At 44.4% G+C, this 20164-nt stretch overlaps 1 protein-coding gene across 4 annotated transcripts in view; it reads left to right on the forward strand.

The window, feature by feature from the left end:
* The first annotated feature begins 2956 nt into the window (after window positions 1-2956).
* OPTN (optineurin) overlaps window positions 2957-20164 on the forward strand; it is a 39809-nt gene continuing 22601 nt past the window's right edge. The window contains exons 1-7 of one of the 4 annotated variants that reach the window (XM_052650630.1): window positions 2957-3107; window positions 9550-9726; window positions 10594-10796; window positions 14772-14954; window positions 16335-16445; window positions 17193-17350; window positions 19098-19232. In XM_052650630.1, coding sequence (XP_052506590.1) covers window positions 9561-9726; window positions 10594-10796; window positions 14772-14954; window positions 16335-16445; window positions 17193-17350; window positions 19098-19232 — 956 coding nt within the window. In that variant the 5' untranslated portion in view covers window positions 2957-3107; window positions 9550-9560. The remainder of the gene's footprint in view (window positions 3108-9549; window positions 9727-10593; window positions 10797-14771; window positions 14955-16334; window positions 16446-17192; window positions 17351-19097; window positions 19233-20164) is intronic. The other 3 variants (XM_052650631.1, XM_052650632.1, XM_052650633.1) reach the window with 3 other exon arrangements.

The raw sequence follows: 20164 nt of genomic DNA on the forward strand, positions 1-20164 counted from the left end.
TGAGATCAGTTTCCAGGGTCCAACAAATGCCTCATACAGCTGTGTCACTCCAGAGCTGGCTATGGTCCTAATACTGTAGAGGTTGAGGCGTCACTCTTTGATGCTCAGAAGACCACCAGCCTCCACCCAATTCCCACTCTGGGGGACTCACTCTTCCCCACAACACCATGAAAGCCCCCCACCCCACCTGGGTTCTCTGCACTCTCCCTCCAGGACACCTAGGGTAGACGATGTACTTACTCGGGTTGGGCTTTTCTCTAAAACCAAGAGAAAAGTTGATCTTCCAAGAACCTCGCAAATACCCCCGTGACAGGAAACACAAAGTGATTAGCTGCCTTCTCCAAACAAAAAGGAGGAGCATCGAAAGCATGAAACAAATGAGTATCTCACTAAATAGCCTACCACACTGCTTTGCATTCACCTACCACAAAACCACATCAGTGAACAGCAGAAAGCATATCATAATTTCAGTTTTCTTAGCTGCACTCAGATTCTATCTACTCCTGGAAGCATGAGAGAGGAAGGAGGCACCCCTCTGGACTACTTAGGCTAAGAAACAGAGTTGGTTCTAGCCCCAGCAGCAAGAATAGCAACTCACATTGTGCATCAGGCATGGTTCTGAGTGTTTTACATGTATCATCTCTTAATCCTCACAGTGACATTAGGCAGTAAGCTCTGTATATCCAAATCCTGTATTTAAAGCCCTTGGCGCAAGCTGTTCCTGAATCCAGAATTTTTTGGACTTTACAAGTTAATAAAGTGCACGTAATTTACAAAATATAATTTCCCCAAGAGACTCTGAGACAGATCTCATACAAGCTAAATAAGGTGTCTTCAATGAAACAATCATATCAAGTGGTGCAAATATAGACAATAACTTTACATTAGTTTGGGTCAGTTTTGCCACCAAAAGAACTAGGGAAGGCATTGAATTCTCAGATCTTTGGACTTTTGGACCTGTATTAGAGGCCCCATTTTACAGATAAAGAGAATGAAGCACAGCAAGATTAGGTAGTTTATCCAGGGTCACACAACTATGATGTGGTGGGAGTGCTCAATGTTTCTGGAACAAGTGGTTCTAATCAGTTTCTCTACCAGAAACTCATCCACTCTCAACCTTCACACTCTACAACTAGGGGCAGTCTTGTGTATAACACCGACCCCCACCAGCCATCCCCCCCACCATCCCATCCCCTCGTTGCCCCTCTAATGAGTATTAGATTCTCTGATACTCATTTTCTCTCTCCTTGGTGGTTTAGTTGCCAAGTTGTGTGGACTCTTTGGGAGCCCATGGACAGTAGCCCACCAGGCTCCTCTCTCCATAGGATTTTCCTGACAAGAATACTGGAGTGGGTTGCCATTTCCTTCTCCAGGGAATCTTCCTCACCCAGGGATCAAACCTGGGATTCCTGCATTGCAGGTGGATTCTATTTAAAATAATGGAAGTAAGGCACCAGAGTTGACTCACCCCTAACAAGCCCAATAGGGACTGTCTCGAACTGGGTGTGGGGCAGGCCCTAATGTGCTTGTCCCCTCTACCTTGAGTGGGCTTCCCTGGTAGCTCAGAGGGTAAAGCATCTGCCTGCAATGTGGGAGACCTGGGTTCAATCCCTGGGTCAGGAAGATCCCCTGGAGATGGGAATGGCAACCCACTCTAGTATTCTTGCCTGGAGAATCCCATGTAGGGAGGGGCCTGGTAGGCTACAGTCCACGGGGTCTCAAAAGACTCTGACACGACTCAGCGACTTTACTTTCTTTCTTTCTACCTTGAGCCGGGGGTTAAATCTCAGGATGGTGTTAAGGGCCTAGTAAGAAGAGCTGGCCTGGAGCAGGCTGTCTAAATAGAGAAGTTGAATCCTTCAAAATACCAGGAGAGGGCGCATTTCCCCTTTTCCTATTTGGATTAGGGTTGTGCGTCGAGGTTTTTTGGTCTGTTGTTTTATTTTTTCCCCCGCTTCTAACCAGCGAGCAGCTTCTGTGCTTGGTATCCCGCTGATTTAAGCGACGTCAGCCACTTCATTCATAAACTAAGTTCTCTCTTGTGATGACCTTCTTGGTCTTCGACATAAACCTGCCCCCAGGCCCTCTCTCCCTTAATTTTTGTTTTCTTATTTTACACTGGAGGCCTGTCACCGGGAGAACTGGCCGCACTGGCTTGGCCGAGAGCCTGACCTTGGGATCAGACCCCTGTGTCTGCGCCCTTGCTAATCCCTTCTTGCAGTGCTTAGTTTGCAAACCAGGGCGGCTCTCCCTCCTTCTGTGCTCTCCCTCCTTCTGTGTCTTGTTTCCTCCCATTTCACTCTGTCGTGTCCAGAGGCATCCACCCTCCTCTAGTTCAGTATATCAGTACCACTGCTTTTCAGATACAATCCAGGTTAATCCAGTAATCCCACCTGTCTGGAGCATTTGAAGCCTCTGAGTGTCAACGGTTGGCCTGTTTCCCGGCAATAAAAGCCTCAGAAACATCCTGCTGGCTCTGTGTTTTTAATTAAAAGTCTGTTTTAAGGGCAAAATCGGGTGGAAAGCAGTGCGTGCTCAATTAACTGTATCTAAATGTAAGCCCTTTAACAAGACACTGAGGGTTCATCTCCCTCTTTGGGTGGGATGCAGCGACCCCCTGTGACTCGACTTCTAAAAGGACCTTCTTCGACGACGACCGATTGCTCACACTTCATTTACTTAACAGTTTGCTTTAATTAACCCCGTCCTTCACTGCCGTCACACTAACACCTTGGCGCAGTCCGCATTAACCCGGGTCGGGGCCTTGACCATGAGCGAGCCTTGGGACTGGGAGGACGTGGGCTGGTGGCGGAAAAGGGAGGGGCGGAGCGCTGGGGCGGGTCCTACGGGGGCGGCCTGCTGAGGGGCGGGCCCTGATGGGCGGGGCCTGGGAAATTCCCGGGCGGAGGTCAGCAGGCTGGCGCGGCGGTCAGCTGAGCAGCGCTGGGCGGGGTCGCGAGGCCGTAAATCAACCTAAAGCTCCCCAACCCCCGCCGCTGCCCTGGCCGGTCTCCTGGTTGGCGTCTGCATCTGGGTCCGGAGCCCTCTCCCAGCGGGCATCATGCCGAGGAAGCAGTGACCCGAGGGAGGCCGGAGCCCGGGCGCCGGTGAGCCAGGGCGGGGGGCGGGCAGGGTCTCCCTTTCCGCCCTGGAAGCTGTTCCGAAGCCCCCTTCCCTGCGACCCGGAGCCGGTAGGGACTTGGGTGGCGAGGGGTGGGGCGTCTCCTCCAGTGGAACGGCGGCGCTCGCTAGGAGGGTTTCCAGGCCCTGGCGATCCTGACCTGGTGCCAGAGGGCAGCAGGGGCGTCCATCCCAAAGCGCCATTCCCCCTTTTTTACCCGCCAGGCTGGCCGCAGGTGACTTCCTCTGTAGGTCATGAAGGTGGTTTAAGGGTGACATCCTTCCGCAGATAGGGGATGATTATACAGTCGGTTCCTCATTATAAGAGAAGGGGTTAAGGACACGCCTTCGAAAGCCGTAAAAACTAGCTCCACGAGAAGACCCAGTACACTGACGAGCCAGTGGCCGCTCTCTAAGGTGATGGGATTACTTACTGAACAGCTGAAAGGAATCTTCATAAACCGTTGTGTCTGGGGGAGCTTGTGTGTGTGTTTATGTGTGTAGGTATAGATACATACGTAGAGAATATGCATATTTGCTGAGGCGAGAACCCCAGAGGGGTTGTTTCTGTTGTGTAAGCAGTAGGCAGTAAGCATCACTAAGAGAAAATGTAACTCAGGTTCCAGCTAGGCTCCTTCCTCCACCAGAAAAACTGTTGTTGGAAATTAGGTGCCACAGAACTGTTTAAGGATGAAGTGGGAAACCGAAACTTTGAACATCAAAAGCCTAGGATCTATCTCGTTAAGCAAGCAGCACTGTTAGCAGTGGGTTTCCCTGGTGGCTCCGTGGTAAAGAATCCTCCTGCAATGCAGGAGATGCAGGTTTCTGGAGAAGGAAATGGCAACGCACTCCAGTATCCTTGCCTGGGAAACCCTAAACAATTATTAACAGAAGAACCTCTCATGCTTGCTCCTTGACTGAAGGAGAGAAGAGCAAGGGGGCCCTGGCCACCTCCCCCCACTCCAAGATAGGCCCAGTTTGGAAGGGACTGGCCAGGTGTAGTATTTTTTTCTTTTTTGGTAACTGACCACAAGTTGCATATTAGGTGTGGACTCTGACTAAACACCAAAAAAAAAAAAAAAATCAAACTTTATTTTTACCTTCCCATGCAATCCCCCACCTTAGGTAGAGGCACGGGAGTCTTCTCTTCTCCAAGCCTCACTCTTTCTGAATTTAATAAAGACTTGGAGTGTTTGGTATGTTCTTTGGAATTTATGGAATAGTAAATTCAAAGGAAAAGAGGGAAATTAAACTGTGTTTTGAAAATAAAATGTTTCACTCAGAAAAAAATTATATTAAGTTTTCTTTTTCATTTTGACATAGGTATGAAAATGGGTTGAGTGATGAAATATGTGTTGTGAAGTGACACCCAGATACCTTTGTAGTGATGTTTTTAAAATAGTACTGATTTTCAAAAGTTTAGTTCAAGAATCTGGAAATGAGTGCCATTGAAAACCTGTAGGAAAAACTCGTAATACTAGTTATGTTGGATTTGTCGCCTACTGAGCAGAAAGTGTTTTACAAGTGTAAGGCTTTTACCTCATAACTTGATCGTTTCATTTGAGTTCAACAAATGTTTCCTGAGAGCCTGCTCTCAGTGTGCCAGTCTCTTAAGAAAAATAAACACCGTAACTTAGGTTTGATGGGAAAGTTGACTGGCATGGGATAATACACTACTTTGCATAAAAGAACCAAGCGACTGGAATACATAAAGCACTATCGGGTCCTCAGAGAAAAGTGTAGGTCTTTTTTACATAAGATAGCTATTTGAGCTGGACGTTAAACTGTCCAGTAGACGTTTGCCAGGGTAAGGGCAAGTCTAGGCATCTCGAGGAAGGATAGAAAAGCAAAAGGCTAGGAACTGTGAACTCTTTAATGTGCCCCAGGCATGAGTGGTGTTGGTGACAGGAGATGGTACTGGTGGGTAAATGGGGGCCAGACTCTGAAAAGCCGTGTTTGTTTTGCTCTGGAGCTGGAGCTCTGTCTGTAGGGGAAGGGTGAAAGTAGGAGGATGCTCTTGTGTTGGGGAAGAAACCGTGGAGGTAGTGGGGGCTGCAATGGAAAGAGAAGAGTCAGACAATGGAGGAAGCCATGTAAACTCATTCAGCATCTATTTGTTGAACCCCCATATGTTTCTGGGACTGTTCTAGGTGCTAGAGACAATGCAGTGAACAGAATAGACAAAAGCCCTTTCCTCTGTGGAGGACGACATTGCTGTAGGCCAGAGAAGACAAGAGGACGTGACCTAAACTGGTGGAGATTGAGAGGAAGTGGGAGTGACAGGACTGGGTGACCCATTAGATTCGCGGGAAGAGGAAATAGGCGTCAAGTGTAGCTCCTGCCCTGGGAGATGAGGCTAAGTCTTTTTCCATTTTCTGTATGTCCGAAAGTCAGACTACCATTTCTGGCATAAAAGGTAAGGCCTCTTTTGCCCCTTAATAGGATGTGTACTTTGAGTTCTTTTTCCAGGATTGTGATGAATTTTGTTGGTGCAATCTTGGAATGTTACTCAATCCCCTTGAAAAGCCAAACCAGAATCTGCCAATAGCCAACTATTCTCTATGGTCAGGAAAAAGGTTTTCACTGTTTAAAACTAATTTTTGCATGTGAGGGGTGAACCTGGGAGTACTTAGCAAATTCAGAGAATCAGCTACACCAGGGTAAGGGCATGGGTTTATTCTGTATTATTCTTACTAGTCCAATGTCCAGTGGGTGGAAGTCAGTATAAGCAGATTTTTGTTGGATACAAAATGACTTTCTGGCAGTCATAGCCATCCTGGAATAGAATGGGCAGTTGCTTGCTAAGGTCATGTGCCTATTTTTTCTGTCGTTGAAGTCATTCAAGCCTGGTCTATATGCCCATCTGCCATGGAAACCAGCAGGACATTCTTGCATCAAATAAGAAGTTGGGCTGGGCCATTTTTAAGACCAACTCAGGAATGCAGTTCAAGCTTATGCCTATAAAGCCAAGTCACTGCTATAATTACTTGACCTCTGGAATTAAGAAGGATTATTATAATCAGGAATTCAAATAACAAGTTTGGCAATAAAATCTAGAGATTTTGTTTTTGATTTCCACCTTCCAGGTAGTTCCCATTCTTCCTCATTGGTGAAATCTTGACATATCCATGCTTAATTATTAATTTGCCCTTCTGCCTAGAAATGATGCATTTCTGATTCAGATTGGTTGGGTTTCTATGAGAAATTCAGTTACTAAACAGGCAGAACCTTGCAGTAAATGGCTTAGGTCCAGTTTCCATTACCTTCGAGGATGTTTGTGTGCAAGGATTTAAGGATTTATAACCTATCTGCATTTTCTCAATGGAAACTAGTTCAAGGAGATGCTAAACATATAGAGAATTCAGCTTTCTCTAACTGGCATTCTACCAGTAGACATTTCACACATACACTGTATTGTGATAGCTTGTGATGATGGCCCCCCAAATATTTAAAATCATAAAATGCACTTTGAGTCACCAAAAATCAATTAAATTGCTTTTAGCAAAAGTTTGGTTACAGTATTTATATGCTTATGTTTGGCATTTATACTAACTTCTTATTGCTATGATGTTTAAATAACCAAATAATTTTTTTCTAGCAATGCTGCATAACAAAGAATTCACTATAATTGGGACAGGCATTTGTGTAAGTGAGAGAGGGCGGCATGGCCGTGAGGGTACTGGGATATATGTGTTGGACAGTGGGAACTAGACCGTGATCTTGATAGAACCTTAAGAATACTTTTTACAGCTCTTTTGAGCTGAAAGCAGCCATAATGATTATCATTTGCTAGACAAGTCAGTAAATCATTGCAGGAGGTCTTCTCAAGGTCACACATCTAGTTAGTGTCTTCCAGTCTATTTTTGCATTGTCTTCCTTATTATAACCCTGCTTTTTTCTTTTTCCCTCATGCCCTATTAAAACCTGGGCAACCAGAAAGTTGGTAAGTAGAACTGGTTTTAATTGTTATGGTTGTTTCTCAAGTCTTGGTGGAAATATAACAAAAAGTCAAGGATGAAAAGTATCTAAAGGAACCATACCTCTTCCCCTTCCCTTCCCTGCTCTCTCCTCCCTTCTCTTCATGCATCCCCTCTCCTCATCTTTCCCTCTGCTTTAGATATTTTTTTTAATCTGTTAAATGTTTCCTTTTACTTTTGAAAAGTATAGTCTAATCCTTGAAAACTTGAGGAAATTTAATATTGACAAGTGAATAAAGCATGTTACAAGGATTTTGCCTTTGTCAGGTATTTAGAATTCTCTGCAAAATAGATAGGAGCACTTTTTATTTAGTAAAAACCCATTTTTATGAAATTTCAGCTCCAGCATAGTTCTGTGAAAAAGTGAGTTTTATGGAAAGCCAGAAACTGGCTTTTTCCAAATTATTATCATCCAAATTATTTTATGCAAAATAACCCAAATAATTTTATTGGGGAAAACAAAAGCAGTGTCTTCTGGTGATCTCATGCCAAGAGACATTACACTTCAGCGGTGTACCTCTTTCTAAATAATCAGGATATGTAAAACACAGCTGCTTTCAAAAGACTTAGAATGCTTTATCCATGTTTAACACTTCATAGAATCGCCATCCTCATTAAAGAAGTCCAAGGCTGCCTTTCCTGTGCTGGCTGCTCTAGAGAAGTCAGCAGGCCACCAGTGCCAGGGCCCGCTCTCGCCTCAGTAGTAGCACCATCTCTAATCCTACAGGTATCTGGCACCGTCTCTAATCCTGTAGGTGCCTTTAGACCGAGAGCAGGTCAGCAGGCTCTCAGTTCTGGGAGGGCTCCAGAGAGCCCAGGAATTGCCTCCTGCCAGCGTGGGGAGGAAGCGGTGCTCTGCCCTCCGAGGGTTTGTTGCATTCATGTACAAGCACTAATAGCTGGTACTTTCCCCGGCTTCTCCCCTCACACACTGAGGAACTTAACAAAAACCATAACCAAAGTATCCCTGGTAGTCTCTTAGAGAAACAGTCATTTGTACTTGGCCCTCCTGCCAGCAGTGCCAGGTTCCTTTGGCACGTGTGGGAGCTACTTACAGGGCCGCGGTTCTTGGGAAACAGTGACAATGTAAGTTAGTAGTAAGAAACCTGTTTGTAAGCAATTCATTGCTAAGAAGTAGGGAAAAAAAGGCTTCTGGAAGCCTTAGTTATTTAAGATTGCTGGTAGTGCAGGATGGATGGATGAAGTAGAATCTGAACTTTGGGTAAGTTGAATGGGGCAGCCTTCCATGCTCATCTAGGGCACACACCCAGAGGCTATGACAGTGCTAGATGAGAGAGCACTTCTCTCCCGTCAGCTTCCAGTGACCCTGCAGTGCCGCATGAAAAGACGAATCATCATCTTTGTGAAATGTGGAAATGAAAACATTTGCCCACAGTCTTTGATTTCTGTGCTTGCTGAGGTGTAGTAGGCCGTACAGAAATACAGCTGGGATATACCCATCTATCTTATTTATGGGAAGGGCATACACACTCCAGTAGTCTTGCCTGGCGAATCGCATGGACAGAGGAGCCTGGCAGGCTACAGTCCCTGGGGTCACAGAGAGTTGGACACAACTGCACAGAGAGTTGGACACAACTGAGCAACTAACCCTGCATTTTATTTGTGGCCACAGTGACCCCTTTACAAATTATATGCTTAAAATAGTCTCAGAATATGCAACAACTAAGCAAGATTTTCTTAGTCTTTTTAGCGTGATTTGCAAACGTAAATTATGAAAGCCTAGATATTCAGTAGTACCTTCATTGTATGATAGGGCTGGGTTTTAGAATCATCCTTAATGCTCGATTGTGCCTTTCATTAAGTGACCTTGGATGAGCTCCATGAATTCAGCTCTGTCACCCAGGAAATACCCATTTAGTTGAGTTTTAGTGAGGATTAGAACTTGACACTCTGGTGTGATGATTGACCACATAGTAATTATCTAAAATATGTTAGTTCTCCCCTTACTCTTAGCCAAAAATATGAGATATAAAATATGGAGATTCTGTAACATTTAATATTGAGATATAATTCACATACCATACAGTTCACCCAAAATATGGAGATTTGAGCTTAAAACATTTTTCTGGGAAAAAATCAACTTCATAATACTTTTCCCACATCTACAAATACGTACACAGAAACCCTCTTAAACACCTCTTGTTAGGATTTCTTACCATCTTGATATTATTCCCATCTCTTTCCTCCTCCATCGTCCACCTCCTCACTGTACCCCTTTATATATCCTTACGCACAGACATGTACATACAGACTGAAGCAAGGATGTATCTTTCTTGTTTGAACGGAAGAATCAAGGTTGTTCAAAATGTAATGGGAAAGAAAGTCAGCCCCTTCTAGAATACTTATTAGGACTTACACGTGGGTTTGTGGACTCCTGGGGACCCAATGCAGAAGGAGATGGTTATATTTTCAGTTTGTGATTTTTCTATAGGAACTGCTACCATGTCCCACCAACCACTTAGCTGCCTGACTGAGAAGGGGGACAGCCCCAGTGAAACCACAGGAAATGGACCCCCCAATCTGGCTCACCCAAACCTGGACACGTTCACCCCACATGAGCTGCTGCAGCAGATGAGAGAGCTTCTAATCGAGAACCATCAGCTGAAAGGTAAGCAACACCTAGCCCCATGTTTCTCCATTCACCCACGGCCTTTGGAAACACAGTCCTTCGGTAATAGCTTGTAGGTGAATCCCTTCGTCTGCACCTGGTTCCCTGGGGAGAGATAGGGCACAGGATTAGCTCTTAGTAAGACTAAAACTGCTTCCCAGGGGGCTCAGTGGTAAAGAATCCGCCTGCCAATGCAGGAGACATGGGTTTGATCCCCGGGTCAGGACAATCCCCTGGAGAAGGGAATGGCAACCCACTGCAGTATTCTTGCCTGGAGAATCCCATGGATAGAGAAGCCTGGTGGGCTATAGTCCGAAAGAGTTGGACACAACTTAGTGACTAAACAAGAGCAAGGCTAAAGCTATTCCCATTGTTTACTTTTGGATACAGGTAAGAATAAAATTATGTATCTCTGGGAAATGGCAGAATGACATTTAGCCCTAAATTTAAAAGGGAAAATAAAAAGGCTGCTATTATTACAGAGTTAGTCCTAAATATTACCTTAATAGAAGGGATTCTAATATCTCCAGCAATACTTTTGGCAGAACCAGTGTTGGAATCCAGGAGTGATGGACCTCAGCCTAGCTAGTTATTAATAGACATTTTGTTGAAATAAATCAATAAAATCAATTTTATATTCTTGAGACTCTTGAGGGCAGTCGGTGACATTAGACCTCCTAGTCCTGTGTGAAAGCAGAAACTACTCATTTTGCTATGTAGTCTTTCCAGCTGACCCTGGAGCCCAGGCCAACCCTAGCATTTTGAGGTTCAGAGCTACGTGGTGAGGTGATCTATGGGGAGGTTCTCTTCATGACCCTAAGTCCCGTCCCCTGGTGTTTTGACGCTCTCCCCCTGAACCCCATGCAGAAGCCATGAAGCTAAATAACCAAGCTATGAAAGGGCGATTTGAGGAGCTTTCAGCTTGGACAGAAAAGCAGAAGGAAGAACGCCTTTATTTTGAGACTCAGAGCAAAGAAGCCAAAGAGCGCTTAACAGCACTGAGCCTTGAAAATGAAAAACTGAAGCAAGAACTCGGAAAACTAACAGGGAAAACTGAAAGGGCATTCGAGGTGAGTAGACTGATCAGTTGTGACTGATCAGTTGTAATTTTATTATGTTCATATTTGCAGTGGGATCTTACTTATCTAGATTTCGAGATCAAAACTTTCAGTTCCAGCTAGATGCTGGCATTATCTTGAAAGAAGAGTGATGAGAAGATTGGTTGCAATTTTAAGGGTCATGTGCAGTCTCTGGTGAAGAAAAGAAATGGATCAAACTTTGACCTTATTGATTATAGTCTAAAGAGTGTTATGGCTATAAATCAATATTTTGTGTTCATTATAGACAGTGCAGAAAGACCTGCCTGGAACCATTCAAATATTGAACTTTAGTCCTTGATATAGAATTACATTTTTAAAATCTGTCTCTCAGAATTTTCACTTATTGACTTTGTCCTTTCTCTCCATCTACAATAGATTCCTCACTTTGTGTTTTACATTTGCTTTTGAAAAATGGTTTGACAGGTATTATTGTGTGATATGAGGCTGTAAGGTCGCCACATTTCCACTAACTCAAAGAACCTGAGAAATGTGCTTTGATACCCTTGAGAACGGATATCAAAGATGTGAATGAAAAGTCCTGTAGGTTTTCCAGAAAGGTCCCAATACTGGAAGAAGTTGAGATCGGAAGCTGGAGCTCTGGACAGCTTCTTTTAGTGTAGAGGATCTGTTGAAGCAAACTATAGGCAGGACTCAGAAATGAGTCCTTGGTACAAAGAGACACAGGATTCTTCAAAACCCGTGGTCATCAGTTTTTTTCTCTACAAGCTGTGCCTCCCAGGCCCCCACCTGCCCCCTACCTCTCTTAATTTTTGTTTCATGGACCACTTGAGGTGTTTGTTCGTTTTTAATTTAGCCTCTTATCTTCCTGACTTACGGAGGCTCTCAAGACCTCTCACTCACTCACGCTGACCTGTCTTTGCTGCTGCTTCTGCAGGCACCCCTCCCCCAGCCCCTCAAGCCATTAGGGTTGCCCCTGTGTTCTGTGAGGCACAGGAAAGGGAGCAGGAAGTTTCCACTGACATCTGCCTTTCAGTCCTCAGGGTGAGGCTGCGGTATGACTGATTCTGTCCTGATTTCACTGAATTACAGACATGGTGGCTCAGAGGGTAAAGCGTCTGCCTGCAGTGCGAGAGACCCGGGTCCCATCCCCGGGTCGGGAAGATCCCCTGGAGAAGGAAATGGCAATCTACTCCAGTACTCTTGCCTGGAAAATCCCATGGACAGAGAAGCCTGGTGGGCTATAGTCCATGCAGTTGCAAAGAGTCAAAAACGACTGATCGACTTCCCTTTTCACAGATATCATGGTGATCTCTAAAGAATCCTTTTTTTTTTTTTCATTTATTTTTAATTGAAGGATAATTGCTTTACAATATTGTGTTAGTTTCTGACATACATCGGTATGAATCAGCCATAGGTTTGTGCGGTGGTAAGTCACCGACTCAATGGCCATGAATTTGAGCAAGCTCCAGGAGTTGGTGATGGACAGGGAAGCCTGGTGTGCTGCAGTCCATGGGGTCGCAAAGAGTTGGACACAACTGAGTGACTGAATTGAACTGAAGTAACTTCAGTCGTGTCCGACTCTTTGCGACCCTATGGACTGTAGCTCGCCAGGCTCCTCTGTCCATGGGATTCTGAAGGCAAGAGTACTGGAATGGGTTGCTATTTCCTTCTCCAGAGGATCTTTCCCAGGGATTGAACCCACATCTTTTACATCTCCTGCATTGACAGCCAGGTTCCTTATCACTAGTGCCACCTGGGAAGCCACCATAGGTATACATATGTCTAAAGAATCCTTTTTGACTTTTAACTACAGATTGCTAGGCAAAGGTCATTAGACTTGCTTTGTATTATAAAATGACATATCAGCCTGGGTACATTTCCAACACAATAGAAACACACAAAAAAGGGAAATTGTTGTTTCCCGAAGGCTAATCAATGCTAAGTGCTCAAAAAGTGATGAAAGACAGAAATAATTTAGTTGGGCTTGAGATTCCAGAGAATCAACCCTGGGAGTTTCGTCCAGAAAGATGATGGACAGAGCCTTAACAGTGAAATGAAGAGAAATTTTAAGTGTCGCCTCACAAGGTGTTTTGCAGGTCCCTAATTTCGCAAGGATAATTAAGTGTTAGTCATTCAGTAATGTCCGACTCTTTGCAACCTCATACACTGTAAGCTCCTCTGTCCGGCCAGGCTCCATAGAATTCTCCACCCAAGAATACTGGAGTGGGTTGTCATTCCCTTCTCCAGGGGATCTTCCTGACCGATGAATCAAATACGGGTCTCCTGCATTGCAGGCAGATTCTTTACTGTCTGAGCCACCAGGGAAGCCCAAGGATAAAGAAGAGATCCACACAATTGCAAAAAAGAAAATTAACCTGACTTCTGAGACTCAAGAGTCATGGCCTTATATCCCTGGTCCTCAGACACTTGTTTAAAACTCTATTTCCTTCTTTTGTGGAAAGATGGTTTTTCAAAGTCCATTCCACTCGGTGTTCCGCTCAGTGTTCTCAGGAAGGTCAAGAGGATGGATGTGAAGGTTTCTCACAGGGCATAGTCATCCCCTTCCCTACTTGCTTCCTGGTTCCAGCTAGGCAGTACCTTTCCTTTTTTTCATTTTCATGCCTTTAAATGTATATTTCTGTGGTCTGAATCATTAGCAGGAGAGATTGCACAAGCTTTGAACTTTTCCTTGCAGACCTAACTCTTCAGTTTTATGAGTTGCTTTTTCCCAAAGCCTGTGAGAGTTTCCTAGCAAGGGGATGGTCCAGATAAAGGCAGAGCATGGTTCTACCAGTGTGAGGGGCACTTCCATGTCCCAATTACTACCTAGCCCTCAGTATCTTAACACTTCACGGACTAGCTGGTTTATGGTCCACACACATACCTTTCTGATAATTTTTTGGTTCTACTATGAGTCTTGGGCCTGTTTGCCATTCCTTATGAAATCTGTCAGAGGGTATCTGTGTGTGTATGTGGGTGAGCGGGTGAGTGGGTGAATTTTCAATGTTGCAGTCTTCTGGCAATCTCAAGTATACATATTTCCATAAACCCATGAGGGAAGAAATCAGAAGGCCAAGAAGGCCACAGCTGGATGAGACCACAGAGACCACATGGTACCAAGTCTTTCTGATCCAAGAAAACTGAAGCCAAGACATTAAGGGAATCTGTTCAAGGCAACACATGCTCTGATTAGCAGAGTGCAGACTAGAGTCTGTTCTCCCTTCTCCCAAGTAAAAACAACACATGTCAGCAAGCTCTTTCTTTTATGACTTTGTCATATGTGGTAATTGCAATAGGATGAACACAACAGGCGCTCGACATTAGGAAAATATTAATGTTTATTAGTTTATCAAGGGAAGCCCATTAATGTTTACAGAGGCCAAAATTAATTTTCCACCCTTGGTACCAGCCTCTGAATTTTCAGTTTTCTTATTTCTCACCAGATTTACCTTTAGCAACCTTAAAACACCAGCATAGAATATTGTAACAACCAACCTACATGCCTGGGAGGATTTTGGACCTTTCATTGTGTTTTGCCATCACTGTACTGTCATGCCCTTCATGCTTTGGCTTCTGAGGAGAAATGACAAGTATGAGGAGAGAAGAGGTGGAAGGAGAAAAAAGACAAAAGCAAGAGGTTGAGTTGTGGCAGTTCTTTATCCTTATTTTCTGGGATTTGGGTTTGCAGTTTACTAGTCAACCATTGCCAAAGTCTGGTTGGTTATTTTTGTGATGATCAGATTATTTCTTTCAGCATGTTGAGGAAACCTTGCTTGTCATGAGTTTATTTTAACTTCCTATTATTTTCACACGACAAAGTAAATTTTTCCGTTTTAAATGGTATGTCAAAATAAATTGGCAAGGAAAAACTAGAATTCCCTACTGTAACGCACAGCTGTCTTACCAGTAGGCAGAGGCACGCGAGTTTAATGGCCGAGTCCTTGGCTTGATTCATTCATTCACTTTGCTCTGCATTGTTTCCAGGACATCATTGGGGACCCTAAGGTCCCCAAGGCAGAAGTGGAACAAGAAGTGGAACAGCTGAAGACCCAGGTGGTACGCCTCCAAGCTGAAAAGGCAGATCTGCTGGGCATCGTGTCTGAATTGCAACTCAAGCTGAACTTAGGCGGCTCCTCCGAAGACTCCTTTGTTGAAATCAGGATGGCTGTAAGTGTGTTGGTTTTGGTTTTGTCTTAAGCAAGTTACAAAACCTCACCTAGACAACTGCTAGAAATATCACCGCTTCCTTTCAACACGGGAAAGCCAAACAGTGGGGAAATTTCAGCGTAGTCAGCATAAATATAAAACATCATGCTTGTGGCTATCACAGCTGAAATGGAAAATACTGATTACCTTTTATGACTGAAGAGATAGTCCTTTTTCCCCCAGTACATCCTGAATAATTTATCTGACCTAAAAAGAGGAAAAAAAAAAGGTATAAACTTGTTCAGCCCAGGTTTCAAAGCTGTGTTCAGCATTTCACTTAGGTAAGCAGAGTCATGATCAGATGCAGTAAAATCAAAAGGCTCGCCACTTACTAATCATAGAACCCTCTTTTCAGACAAAGTCTTACGAAGAACGTAGGTATATTAAAAATAAGAAGTAGAGAAAAGCAAGAGCAGAGGTGCTCTGGTTGTAGCCGCAGGGAATACCCGACTTCTCCCTCCCCTCCAACAGCAGCTGCTAGGGAAGCGCCAAGAACAGATTCTGAAGCCAGCATTATCTTACTGGCTTTTATGTCCAGCCCCAAATGAAGCAAGCTGGGCGAGGCAGCACAGACCGGCCTGTTCTGATGGGAAGCATGTGTCGACGGGTAGCTGGTGTGTGGGCAGTCCTGCTAGAAGGGAAACATCCTTCTTTGCTACTAGAAAAAAAAAATGGAATACAGATTGAGGGAGATAAGCAGAAGAGGGTCCAATCCTTCACTGTACAGTCAGTCCAGCTTTGTCAGAGCACACGTCTGATACAGGAAGAGAGCTTAACTGTGTCTCTGGAAGAGAAAACCCTACATGTAGGCAAGTGGGGGTGAAGCGGGGCGAAGTGCACCTTAGAAAAACCTCAACTACTGGATATGTCTGAAATACCAGAGCATGACTCTCTTTACTTTATCATTTATTTGCTGCACTAAAGATGAACAGAAGTGAAAAATGGCTCTTAATAACCCTGCCCCCATGCCTCTCAGAAATTTTAGGTGACTAGGGGCTGAAGTCAAGAGAAAATACTAATCAGGAAGTACCCTGTGTCAGAGCACTCATTCTGCACACGAGCAAAGATTATGAAAACATTGATCAAAGAGCTTTCACCTTCTGCAAATAACTGATAAAATCCAGGAAGTCCAAGGAGCGTACAAGAAGTTTCCAAATGAGGCTTCTTTCTTTGGGGTGCATGGTTACCATAATGTTCCCCCTCACTGATGAGTGACAGTTATTTCTAGTGTAAACATGTTTTTCTTGCCTTGCTCCTATGAACAGAAAAACACTGCCCAAGACTTAGGAACAGTGTGCGTATACAGAACTATCTAGAACCACCTCTGTATTTTTCCACTAGCTCACTGGACTAGAAATGTCTTTCAAATCGTTGAAGTGGTCCTGGCCCCCACTGCTCCCTAAGTGGCCCAAAAAGCAGATGAACTTCAAATGGGAGCCAGCCTTTCGCCCTGTGAGCCTTGCCCACAGAAGACAGCCTTCTTTCCAAGTGGCTTCAGCAAGTTCTAGCATTTTGCATTTTATTTTTTTATTTTTTCAGATTTATTTGTTTATTTCTGGCTGCTCTGGGTCTTTGTGGTTGTGCACGGGCTTTCTCTACTTGCAGCGAGTGGGAGCTATTCTTCTCATTGCAGTGGCTTCTCCTGTTGCGGAACATAAGCTGTAGGTGCATGAGCTCAGTGGTTGTGGTACATGTGCCCAGTTGCTCTGTAACATGTGAAATTTTTCCAGACCAGGGATTGAACCCGTGTCCTGCATTGGCAGGTAGATTCTTAACCACTATACTACCAGGGAAGTCCCACATTTTGCGTTTTGAAGGAGTGTGTGGGAAAAGTATGTGGAATTGTCATTAGCTGTGTGTGACCTTAACTTGTAGAGAAGGGAACTGCCAACGAGAGAGAGAGAGAGGAGATAAGCTTTCCTGTATGTGGGGCCAGGATGACTGTGCTGAATGAGAGGAGCCGGGCCTTCTCGTCTTCGTCTGGATATTTATAATCCTGACGGGGCATGCAGGTTGCGGGAAGGATAAACTTCCATTCCATTTGAGTGACTGAATTGAAGCATCTCACATTTCTGTGTTTGGTAGATTCCTTGGGTTATGTGTCATCCAAATTCTTGATCTTTCGCCTTTTTCTCTTTTGCTGGAGAATTTGTCTTACAGGCATGCTATGTTAAATCTCTCTCATTTCTGCTTTTATAGGAGGGCGAAGCAGATGTGGCAGCAAAAGAAATCAAGACAAGTCCTAGGCCCACAAGAACTGATTCCGTTGACATGTACGTGAAGACAGAGTCGGGCTGTCAGACAGGCACGCTGGGCAGTCTTGTCACTTTCGGCTCACCCCTGAGAGGCCAAACACGGTGGGCTGAAAAAGCCACTTACTGATTTACACTGGGGCCTTTCCAGAATGTTCAGTTTGAATGCTATTCATATTTATTGTTGCAGCCCACTAGTAGAGAATAAAAACTATGTTTGGTGCCTTGGTAGGCTAACTAACCCCTCACCACTATGTGTAGAGGTGTTTCATCTCCATCAGGTGAGAAGTGAAAACAAGCTTGTTCTCAGCTAAGAGACCCATATTTCCTAATGTGTTTATGAGTGCAGTCTGCCCCGGACCAGGCTGCCCAGCTGATATGAGCAATATTTCCTTTTTCTCTTCCCCGTTCATTCCCAAGTACAAGGCAAAGTGACTAATAGAGGATGGTCTTCCATAACAATGACTGTTGTTGCTCTGGGTGATTGCTGGTTTTTTGAAAGTGCCCAGATATCTTACCTGGGGAATCTTCAGTAGACTTGTGCCTCGTAGACAGCCATCTTAAATTGTAGGGGGACCTTAAGGAGGCGATGGCAGGGGATCTGGGCACCTGAGTCTCTTACAAGTAGCTGTGACCCAGAATGTGCTATTACCTTATCCCCTGTAAGCAGGTTAACTACTGTATGAATCTGCTTAAGAAGATTTACCTGGAATTTCCCTAAGCATCTCTTCCTTCAGAGACTTTTAATATCTTTTTTCTATAACTTGATGAATAGACTTAATAAAAATGTTTTTTTTCCATCAGTTATGCTGCCAAGCCCTTGTATAAGGCAAAAAATCAGGATTAGATTTCTTTCACCAAACAGGGCAGTTGGCAGAAATGAAAGTTACTCCCTTTTTTAGTTAGAAATAACTACCCCTGCCCCCCATATTGCTTTTTTAATATCAGAAGACTTTCCTGAAAGTGGTGGGAAGAAAGAAAGCCATGTTTGAAATTTCTAAGCCACTTCCTCCTCATGTATAGCTGTGTGAATACCACTTCTCCTTTTAAACCACACAGCTGTGTTTTTAATAACAGCTTCTTTTCCTTGTTTGAAAGTATTTTAAGGAGTCAGAGATTGATCTCCAGAGTTGAAGTTTGAGCTTTGGTGATGGGAACTGAGATTGAATCCTGAATCCTGGCTCTTTGTTAGATGCGAACTTGGGTAGGTTACTGAAGGCATAGCTGCTATTAGCATCAGCGTAGCTTTCCAGAATGTTTAGTTACTGCAGTGATGGCCGTGGTTTTCTTCATCATTGAACTGCCTCTTGATTTAATCTGAGTTTGAAGTCAAGAAATATATTTGACATACCAACAGTGCCTACATTTCTGTGCTCTAGTTATTAGAAACCAAAAACAAAAATGTTTTTTCTTCTCCTGACTTGAGAATGTGGTGTTTTCTCTCAAGCTGGAGAAAGACCAGCGGTCTGCATGTCACCACAGGCAGCACCTGTGTGACTGGGCCTCTTGGAGATGAGTCCTCTAGGAAAGCAGGGCTGCAAAACTAGGGCTCCCTCGGCTCCACTGCCTCTGTGGGTCCTGGGGTCTGGTGCCGCGGACACTGACCACGTGGAGGGAGTGAGCACGTGTGGAGTAAGGTGAGCCTACTCATCAGCCTCACCCCTTCCCCGGACAGCGTGGAGGACCCAGGGGCTGGTTGTCACCAGGCCAGCTGTGCTTGGTCTGTAAATGAGAATTAACTGGAGAATGTTCTGGAAAGCTGTTCCTTTTAACTAGTTCCAGTAATACCCTTAGACTCTGACATTTTCATATTCTCTTGAAACCTTTTAACCTTTCTGCTGTCCTGATGCAGGAGCAAATCTGCAGAAGGTACCAAGAATTATGTGGAGTTTGAGGAATTAACTGTGAGCCAGCTCCTGCATTGTCTAAGGGAAGGAAACCAGAAGGTGGAGAGACTTGAAGTTGCCCTCAAGGAAGCCAAAGAAAGGTAATAAGGAAAGAAATAAGCAACATGGAAAATAATACATTGCTTTTTCAGTGGCTTTCAGTTCAGTTCAGTCGCTCAGTCATGTCTAACTCTTTGCAACCCCATGAACCGCAGCACGCCAGGCCTCCCTGTCCATCCCAACTCCCAGAGTTTATCCAAACTCATGTCCATTGAGTCGGTGATGCCACCCAACCATCTCATCCTCTGTCATCCCCTTCTCCTCCTGCCCCTAATCCCTCCCAGCATCAGGGTCTTTTCAAATAAGTCAGCTCTTCACATCAGGTGGCCAAAGTACTGGAGTTTCAGCTTCCACATCAGTTCTTCCAAAGAACACCCAGGACTGATCTCCTTTAGGATGGACTGGTTGGATCTCTTTGCAGTCCAAGGAACTCGCAAGAGTCTTCTCTGACACCACAGTTCAAAAGCATCAATTCTTTAGCACTCAGCTTTCTTCACAGTCCAACTCTCATGTCCATACATGACTACTGGAAAAACCATAGCCTTGACTAAACGGGCCTTTGTTGGCAAAGCAATGTCTCTGCTTTTTAATATGCTGTCTAGGTTGGTCATAACTTTCCTTCCAAGGAGTAAGTGTCTTTTAATTTCATGGCTGCAGTCACCATCTGCAGTGATTTTGGAGCCCCCAAAAATAAAGTCGGCCACTGTTTCCAGTGGTTCCCCATCTATTTGCCATGCAGTGATGGGCCTGGATGCCATGATCTTCGTTTTCTGAATGTTGAGCTTTAAGCCAACTTTTTCACTCTCCTCTTTCACTTTCATCAAGAGGCTCTTTAGTTCCTCTTCACTTTCTGCCATAAGGGTGGTGTCATCTGCATGTCTGTGGTTATTAATATTTCTCCCGGCAATCTTGATTCTAGCTTGTGCTTCCTCCAGCCCAGCATTTCTCATGATGTACTCTACATGTAAGTTAA

This window comes from Budorcas taxicolor, chromosome 13, assembly GCF_023091745.1.
Source record: "Budorcas taxicolor isolate Tak-1 chromosome 13, Takin1.1, whole genome shotgun sequence".
Taxonomy (NCBI): Eukaryota; Metazoa; Chordata; class Mammalia; order Artiodactyla; family Bovidae; genus Budorcas; species Budorcas taxicolor.